This window comes from Poecilia mexicana, unplaced genomic scaffold, assembly GCF_051168715.1.
Source record: "Poecilia mexicana isolate PSO_F unplaced genomic scaffold, ASM5116871v1 scaffold_3, whole genome shotgun sequence".
In the NCBI taxonomy this organism is placed as follows: Eukaryota; Metazoa; Chordata; class Actinopteri; order Cyprinodontiformes; family Poeciliidae; genus Poecilia; species Poecilia mexicana.
Window position 1 is genome coordinate 29,536,045 of NW_028263372.1, and position 9,424 is coordinate 29,545,468.

Sequence of the window (9,424 nt, forward strand, 5' to 3'; positions counted from 1 at the left end):
AACAACAAGGCTAACCACTAAAGGGACACAACACTTATTGAATCAGCCAACCAGAAGTGATTGACTGCTCCTTTAGAAAACTGCTTAATTCAGAGAAAAAGCTGATTTTTTTTTTTTCCTGGGGCCCATGGAGAGTTTGTATTATGAGTCAGAAATGTCAAAGACATGGAAAACCATAATAATAGATCATAGTGGAAACATAAAACTAGCCCATGTTTTGCTTTGATTTAACTGGACAGAGAATTTAAAAGATGTATGTCTCCTTGAAATTAGTTCTGGAGATTATTTGCTGAACCTTACCAGATAAACAAACCAGAGCAGCAGATTTATTTTTTCATTTGTGTGACATGCAGACTAGAGGGCTTAGCAGGACTCTCATAAACCAAGTGCTTTTGTTATTTGTGTTAAGTAGAATCACAGTCTCATTTAAAGTTGATGAAATCCTAAAACTAAGCCCCTCCCCACTGACCTGAACTGTGTCATGTGGTTAAGTTTAGCTACTGCCACCTAAATGACAACTTCTCCTCAAAGTTCCTTTTTACATCTTCTAAAGGGGAGGAAGCTTTAACACTTTTTGTGAAAATGTGAGAATTTACAGCAGGGGAAATAAATACGGACCATACCAATAGTTTTCTCTGTAAATACACAATTGAGCTAGTGAACGTCACCTCATGTCAGGAATAACTCAAGTAAATCAAAACAGATTAATGGACTTTGTGTAGAACGCATGAAGAACTGAGGGAGCAAAATGGCATGAAAGGTGAACAAACAAACTGATATCTATCTGTATTTAGAAGGCAATCCTGAGCTGAATCTGCGCAAATTTATACCGACTGGTTTAGTGCCAAGATACGACATAAGAAGCTTCTCATGATGGGTAAAACCAACCAGCTCTTCTAAAACCTTACTGTTGCAAAATATTCTGCTTGTACTGGGTACAAAACTGTATATTCAGTTCTGAATTGTTCATTGAGAAATGTTGTGGTCATAATCTAGCAGGTAAAGACGTTTCCATGAAAACAATAAGTAGTGCACCCAACACTGCAAAAACACAAAATATTACCAAGTATTGCCTAGTTTCTAGTGCAAATAAAGATGATGACAGAACATTTGAAATAAGACAAAACTAACTTACACGTGTCCAGAAAGAAATAGGAGCTTGCTATAAGTCAATAATTCCTTAATGTTGGTGAAAAAGTACAAATCCCACTGGCTTCACATTTTCGATGTGAAGCCAGTGGAAGTGAAATATAAGTGAAATAATCTACCAGTGGAAGCAGTACTGTTTTAACCAATATTAAGGAATTGTTTACTTAAAATAAACTCCTATATTTTGGAGAAATTTGACTTTTAAGTTAGTCATTTCACATGTAATATATTTTCACTAGAAACTAGACCAAAATACCTGGTAAGATTTTGTGTTTTTGTAGTGTAACAGCAAAGTCCTTTGTGCCTTCTGACTGCACAAGACTCTGCTTCTGAGAAGAAAAAAAAAGAATGTTAGAGCGAGTTTAAAGTTTGCTATAGAAATTTTGCACAGATCAGAGATATGCTTGAAGAATAGCACGAGACCAAAACTGAACTCTTTGGATGTCATTGAACACACCCTGATCACACCATCTGAAAAATAGCACAGTGGAACGTGTAAAACTAACTCTTCATAAAACTGAAGGAGTGTAGATGAAGAAATGCATCCTGCCACCGTTCGTAAAGACCAAAGGATGAAATGATTTTCATGAAATTATCAGCTAAGAACATTTGACTAAACCAAAAAAAAAAAAAAAAAAAAGATTTCTGTTAACTGTAAACTCATTCAGCCATGTGGAAGCTCTTTGGTCTCCAGCTTCAGAGTGTGAGGTCTGCTTAAATGAGCCACAGTGAGTAATGCATGAGGAAATGTAATGAAGTGGATTTATGAGCAGTGATGGCATGATTACAGGAGGTCTTTATGAGTGCTGATCTGGGTAATGCCCAATGTCTGTCTAACATTCCACTGCCTTTGTCACACTCACCTAATAAATAAACCAGTCAGTGTGGTTTTATATCCTCTGCAGTTCTCCTTACTGTTAAGTAAAATTGAGAGTGTTTCCATATAAGAACTTTAAATGAACTTAAAGACTTTATGCATCCATTTATTTAGAATTTAACAAGTATCAACGCAGTGGACTAAAGTACGCCTTGTGTATGCAGAGCTGCAGGATTTTCATAGTAATCAGAATGTGAACATGTAATGATGGGACACATGGATGTAGTTCAGTCTGCCATACAAAGAAATTCCTTCTTACAGGCAAAAATCTCCAAGTACAGTACGTGTCTATGGACACACCAAGCTAAAAATAACGCCTTTTTTTTGTCTCAGTGGGAAAATTTGGTGCTCAATAAATCTGCTGATGTACACCCCTGACAAGTTGCAATTAAAAGACTCAGCAAAACACATCAGCTTTTCCATTCTGGGACATTCGAACCTTTAACACACACCTGGAGTCTTATCCATCAGTTGGACAAACTGGATAGCCTCTGAGGTTACACCCCTCCACCTCCTCAACACACAAACACACACACTTAAACATTGTGTTTGGATATGTTTAGAATGTGTGTAATGAAATGGCACCAGCTGTGCACACGGGAAAGATGAACATGGCCCCCTGGTCGAGCAAAGGATTAACCCTTTCCCTGTTCCAGAAGCAGAAGGGACAGCAAAACAAAAAAAAAGCCCTAGAGGTTTTAACCCAGGGCTTTGCTGTTGTGAAGTACAGTAACTCAGCTTCCTACTTAAACCCCTCCCTACATCTGTTTACAAATTGTTAATTTTACTCTTGTATACCTATAGGTCTGTAAAAAAGGTCCACTGTTCTAAAGACAGTATATTTTACAAACTAAATAACTTCCTTTGATAAATGCATCATGTCATTTTAAAGCACAGCTCGTTTTTCAGAGCATATGTAAGTGGGCAATAAAATGCAAAGTACATCATAAATAAATTAACCAAAGAACATTGTCTACATTTGGTTAAAAGGAAGTTGAACAAGTGTACTGAAAGAGGAACATTTCTGGAAAAAGACTTCTTATTGTCAAGTCAAAGTTGACTTTCCTTTTATTTGTTTGCCTTGCTGAGGTTACTAATTGTAACAGCTTGTGTTTTTTAGCACTCCAGCAAACACAACTTGACCTGCTACTTTGTCAAAAGAGCAACTGCTGTATCTGTTTGCAGCAAAAGCATGCAATTAAATTTTAAGTAGCAAAGTTACAAAAACAGCCAGTCTACAAAGAATGTGCTAAGTAGTAAGAAAATGTTGATCCCTTGCTAAAAAATAAATAAATAATAATTCTTTTTATTTCCCATATTGAAATAATAACAAATAAGCAAGATGTAGCCAGAAAGAAACTCACATTACTGAGAAGCAACCTTTCTTTTTTACCCCTTACTGCAGGTTTGCAGTTTAAATTAATTAGTCAGAAGGTCTTCTTTTTTTTTTCCTTTGTGTCTTCCACAGCTATAACCATGCAGCATTCCTTAAAGGTTTTATTTATTATTAGTGGAAATTACACCTTTTTTCCTACTAGTAGTGATTGTACACAAAATGTTTAATCCATATGTACGTACTATAGGGGAATGGCGGATACTAATGACATAGTATCTGCCATTCTAATAAAGACTAAGAAATGAAAGGGATCTGCTTAAATGTGGAGTCGCAGAGTGCTATAAATTAAGACTGAGTTCAAATATGGAGTTGGGCAAAAACTTAAGGATGTTACCTGGAGTTGCATGTAATTCTAGAGAACAAATTACAGGTATTTTTTATTATTCCATTGGCACAATTCTTGATAACACTGTGCACCAAAAATAATATTACAGAACTCCAAAGGATGCCTAGCAAAAGTTTGTATTTCTGTTTAGCCTTTCCACATTTTGTTACAACCACAGACGTGTATTTTTGGTTTTATGTTTAAGCAGACCAGAGGGACCTGGATGGAAAATATTTTTATAAACAATTTGAAGTAGGTTATGTAATTGTAATTAACCGACCCTTTCCTAAATCAAATCCTGTAAAAGGAGGCCTCCTGACTCAAGATTCATTAGAAACACTTTATCCTACAATTATACTTGCAAGTCTGTCGGGATGGGTTTTTTCCAGCTTTGTATATTGAACTTTTTCCCCAATCTTCTTTGCAAGATTGTCTATCATCAGCAAATTTTAAGACAGATAGATTCTTGATTAGATTGAGGTATGGACTTTGACTGGGCCACTCTTACTCATAAATATGCTTTGCTGTGCACCGCTCCATTGTAGCTCTGGCCTTATGTTTAGTGTTGGAAAATGAACCTCTGCTCACAACTTCAAGCCTTTTGCAGCGTCTAATAAGTTTTCTTCCATGAATCAAAAAGCCTGTGTGAAGTTCCAGTTCCCATCGAACCATAGCGCCTTCTTTCACATGCTAACTGAGTCTCCTACATGGCTTGATGCAAACCACTTTCCTATTCTCTAACACATCTTCACAAAACCTCTGTATTTATACTACTACTACACATAGGACTATTTGCTAATTATAGGACTACTTGAAGAACTGGATTTTCTTTTCAGGTATCTAACTGGTGGGTCTAATGCATACATCTCAGATTTCTCTATTTATAAAAAGCTTCCCAAATTATCCTATGTCTTCCACATCACATGCTATTTTGGTCTTTCACACAGAACAACAATAAAGTTCAATAAATTGACAAAACGTAAAAAAGTTAAATGGGTGTGAATAAATTGGCAGCTACATAAAAACTATTAAGCTGGTTGTCAAGCTTTTTGTCTATATTCTTCTGCAATGAAGTTATTAAAACAAGCCTGGTCAGTTCAGTGCAAAAAGTAATTATTTTGTCCCTGTAGTGCTGGCACTCATTTTGCAAATAAACCTCAGAAGTGTGGATCAGTCCAGGTGAAAAGTTTATATAAACATCTGTTGGTAATTTCTTGGCGCCTGGAGCTAATGAAAGCTCAGCAATAAATGGATACAGTATTTGAAACATTATTAAAACCTTGAAAAAACAACCAGATGGCCATAAAATTGAGAATAACACCGAGGCTCTTTCATGAAAGCAGTAAAGTCAGCATCATTTTACTCTAAAGAAAAACCAGCCAAACCCAACCAACTCTTTGTCTTTGAGTGACAGACAAGTTTGTCGGATAAACCACAAAACCTCAGCAGCCTTGTACAAACAACATCTTTAGGAAAACAACTGAGACAAAGACAAAGCAGAACCGAAGGTTTAAACACACACGCGAGCACACGCACACACAATGATCATAACACTTTTTGACAAAAACAAGATATGAGCGGAAACCAGGGAGTAATAAAAACAAGAAATCATGATCAGGTAAATTGAAAATGACACAACTTCCTGTGAGGGTGTATGCTCTTTCATGTTTTATATGAATATAAGGTAGTTCAATAGAAATGGACTCTTATGAAAACCCCTCCTTCCAGCCTAACCCACTAAAGCTTCAAGGAAAAACCAAAGTTTTATATTCCAATCCTACACTTAACTCTATAATATTTTGCCTTTTCAATTTATTATATGAGCATTAATAAGCTGAGTAAAGATGTGACATGTTTCCCTCTAGTACCTCTGTTTCCCCTTCATCTCCGTGCCAAAAAAAAACAGCAGCTTCATTAGTCATGACTGCAGCACCTAATTAAGTTTGTGCCATTCGGGCTGGATTTTTCTGTAAATTTAAAAGAATCTCTGATGTTTCAAAGTGCCTCTGGGCCCTTCTGTCTCTGCTGCCATTAAAACTGAACATTTCCTGAGCCTGAATTTTAAGAGAGTTGTGCCTGTTTTCAAATCAAAACTGTAAAAACTAGTTTAAAGTTCTCTTGTTTGCAAAAAAGAAAAAAAAAACAAAGGTGCTGTGACAGCTTTTAAGTAGATTAAAGAAGTAATGTTTCAGTTTTGGATGACAAACCGCTTTGCCTTGTGCTACCTTTCAGCAAACTGATTCACATAAATTGAAGGACGCATGCAGAAGGGCCTATTTGTCCGAATGTGAAAAGGCAATGTAATTACCATGAACACATGCTTTGCACTCTCCCTTCCTCTTTCTCCAGTGTAACTGTGTAAAGATACTGGATAAGCACCTTCCCACCACCCTTGCTCCTTTTGCATTGTGGCCAGTTACAGATACAGATGGAAAATAAAAACTCTCTATTCCCAAGGAATTTACAAGCAGGGGTTAAAAATGCATACCAATACAAAGAAATGTGGTTAAAAGTTTTTCAGTGGTGATGAAGACATGATGAAACTGGGCACATATGACAACTTGGCCACACGACAAAGAGCTGATGAAACCGTGAGACAAACCTGGTAACTGTTTTGAGCAGCAAACAGAGCTGCACGAAATGGGCTGAATAATTTGAGTTGGGGGTAGTGCATAGGTGTGTGTGTGTGTGTGTGTGTTGTGAGAGGATGTGTTGGAAGATGTACAAGGTACTATTGTTCATAAAAAACACATACAGCAGGTGTGTAATTTTTGCTTCTCATAATAGCAAAAGTAAATATTTTAATACTTTCTTTATTCTAACTAGCTACTAATAAGATCTATCTATCTATCTATCTATATCTATCTATCTATGTTTCTGCTAGGAAATGAGGCAGGCATCTCTCTACACAAGTACAAAACATTGACTTATGAATTTTGAAAAAGAAAACAGACATGTTTCAGTTCAATTTTCCAAGGATGTGGCATGTCAAAAATGATTTATAGCCTCGTAAATAATAAATTACAACAAAAATTGTAACTGGCAATACAGCAACAATACCTTCGTAGAACTGCAGACCAACTTTTTTGGATTTTTCCACTGCTATTTTGAGAGTTTATCTTTGAGGATGAGAGCCAGGTGTTGGAGTCTGGAAGGCCTCTGTATCATCACCCTCATCTCTAGGTGCCTCCAAAGTTTGCTATGAGGTCAGGTCAGAAATCTGGCTTGACCACTTCAAATTAAAAATATTAGTTTACACCTAAATCTGTCGAGGGGTATGAATAATTCCTTGCCTAATGTTTTCTTTCCCTGATAGATATGTAACTTATCATAGGCAGATAACATGTATTTTGTCTCAAACTGGATTTATCAATTCCACACTTATAACTACAAATTAAACTGCAACAAAAATATGAAAACAGTGTATTTGGAGATATGAATAACTTAGTTTATAAACAATCGTACATAGCTAAAACTGTTTTCTACAGTATTTAACCTTCACACCAAACTACAGCTGAAATAATGTGTTAGATAAAAGCATAAGTCAGTGCACTGCTCACAATGATTCCATTCAACATAGTTAATTTAAGCCAGTGTCTGCAAAATCCCATTAAAAACAACTGTGTTAAACACTTAACATCAAGTTAAACACCCTGCAAATAGCTGAAGGGCAGAAAAATATTTCTGTACCATGCAATTTAGTTGCATCATGCTGGGGGTCATGAAAGTGAGCAGTTCATTTGACACTTGATACAGAGTGTCTTCTTTTCATCACATTGTAACTGTAATGTAGGTGCTGATGCAATGATCCTTCACTGATGTTGAGGAACATGAAACCGTAAAAGCAACAGCGCCCATGACTGTGGATCATATCCCTGTGGTCAGAGTTTAGTAGTGCAATGAGGCCAAAAAAAAAAAAAAGTAACACTGCGTCATTACACTTGTCCTGCAGTTTTCCTCACCGATGCACAAGCAACAAAGTTTCTGAACAGGAAGGGAAGTGATCAATGAGCAACTTCTAAAGAATCAAATTAACTGCACTTTAATCAGCGGGATGCACTGAAGGTTTTAGCACCAACGTGGTGACACAACGCACAAAAAACGGGATTTCTCACCTTGTTGAAGTTGTAGTAGCCCAAACAATGGGCGAAATCCAGGTTTGACGGATCTCCGGGGATAGAATTCCCTCCGGCAGTCGGATAAAATCTTACATCCATGTCGTGTGAGGCAGCTGCGCGCAGTTGTAGCCTGCTTGTTTCTGCCGTTTTTACAATCCAAGCGCTCAGATAGACAGAGAGAGCAAGAGGGATGGATGGAGAGAAAGCGCGGCAGAGAGACAGAGGATAACCACGGCAGCTGGGGTGGGGGGGGGGTCGGGAGGGGGACAGGTAAAGTTTCCGTACTCCTCTTCTACACCTGGTTCAGTCGCTTCATGTCTGAGGAAGCCTGCGTGAAGGTAGGACGGAGCCCGGGAAGCTCACGGAGCAGAGCGGCGGACGCTGTGCACCAACATGCATTTACACACAGCTGCTGCTGCTGCTGCTGCTGTATACAAAGAAGCCACGAGACCGGCGACTGAGCGCGAGTCCACCTCCTTCTCCCTCCCCTTTGGACGCAGGAAAAAATAAAGAAATAAATGAAATCAGCAACAAAGTGGCTCCAAGACGCGCAAAGTTAAGTCAAAACCGGATGCGAACTCAGATACGGCTCATGCTCCTCTCAGAAGTTTATCGCTCCAACAACTTAGAAAATAGTTGGTGGAAAGGAAACGGGAGTCTGTTGTCCGCATAAACTCCTCTGCTGGGCGCTGGGTTCGGGGGAAGAAGAAGGCGAGCAGCTCTCCACAGATGAAGCAATTACTGACATAGTACAGTGGATATCCAAGTTGTGTCCCCGCTCTGCCTGACCTGACTGTCCCGCTGATGAACAAGGCAAATGTGCGAATAAGCCAGCCACTCCCCAAACACACCAAGCCACTCCCAATGAAAACACCGTGTTTAAGTCCATGCGACATGTTGGCGTGGAAATTAATCACAATTAACGTCTCTCTTTTTTTTCCCAATCTGTTCATAGTGGCTTACTGCTACAGACTATCATTCTTGTGTCCCCTTTTAAAGTTGTGTTTGATTACTGTTAATACATATGTGAATCTTTTATCACTTAATAACATTTAAATATTTAGGCTGTGTCCCATTTCGTAGGATCATCCATACCACTCTCCCAGTCCATTTGCACCAATTGAGGAACTAGAAAAATATTCCACAGAGAAACGGGATGCTCCTTCAACAAGCAGTTCTCGCTAATTTCCATAGCACACATATTTTAGCTTATTCTGCACATTTGGACTGTGATAAGTAAGTGAACCCTAGAGTGCACCTTGTTGTTAGATTTAAGGGAGGAAAAACAAACGAGTGCAAATGGTATACTGGAAAATGACTTAAATATCCCAAAGGTTTTACAATGTACTGACAATATTACAAAATATAACATTTTGTATGCAGTTGCTCCTACATAACAGTTGAGTAATTACATGATAAAAAGCAAGTTACATGCATACAGAAGACTAGTCTACTGCAAATAAACTAATGCCATAAGTATATCAACTACTATAATATTTAATAAATATAATCCATCAGTATGCTTCTAACTATTTTTTGTTTTTGCAGCAGTATGTTGT

At 37.9% G+C, this 9,424-nt stretch overlaps 1 protein-coding gene across 1 annotated transcript in view; it reads right to left on the bottom strand.

The window, feature by feature from the left end:
* tox3 (TOX high mobility group box family member 3) overlaps positions 1 to 8,762 on the bottom strand; it is a 49,916-nt gene extending 41,154 nt beyond the window's left edge. Inside the window, exon 1 of the mRNA XM_014980555.2 lies at positions 7,863 to 8,762. Coding sequence (XP_014836041.2) covers positions 7,863 to 7,964 — 102 coding nt within the window. The 5' untranslated portion in view covers positions 7,965 to 8,762. The remainder of the gene's footprint in view (positions 1 to 7,862) is intronic.
* Between the last annotated feature and the right edge of the window lie 662 nt (positions 8,763 to 9,424).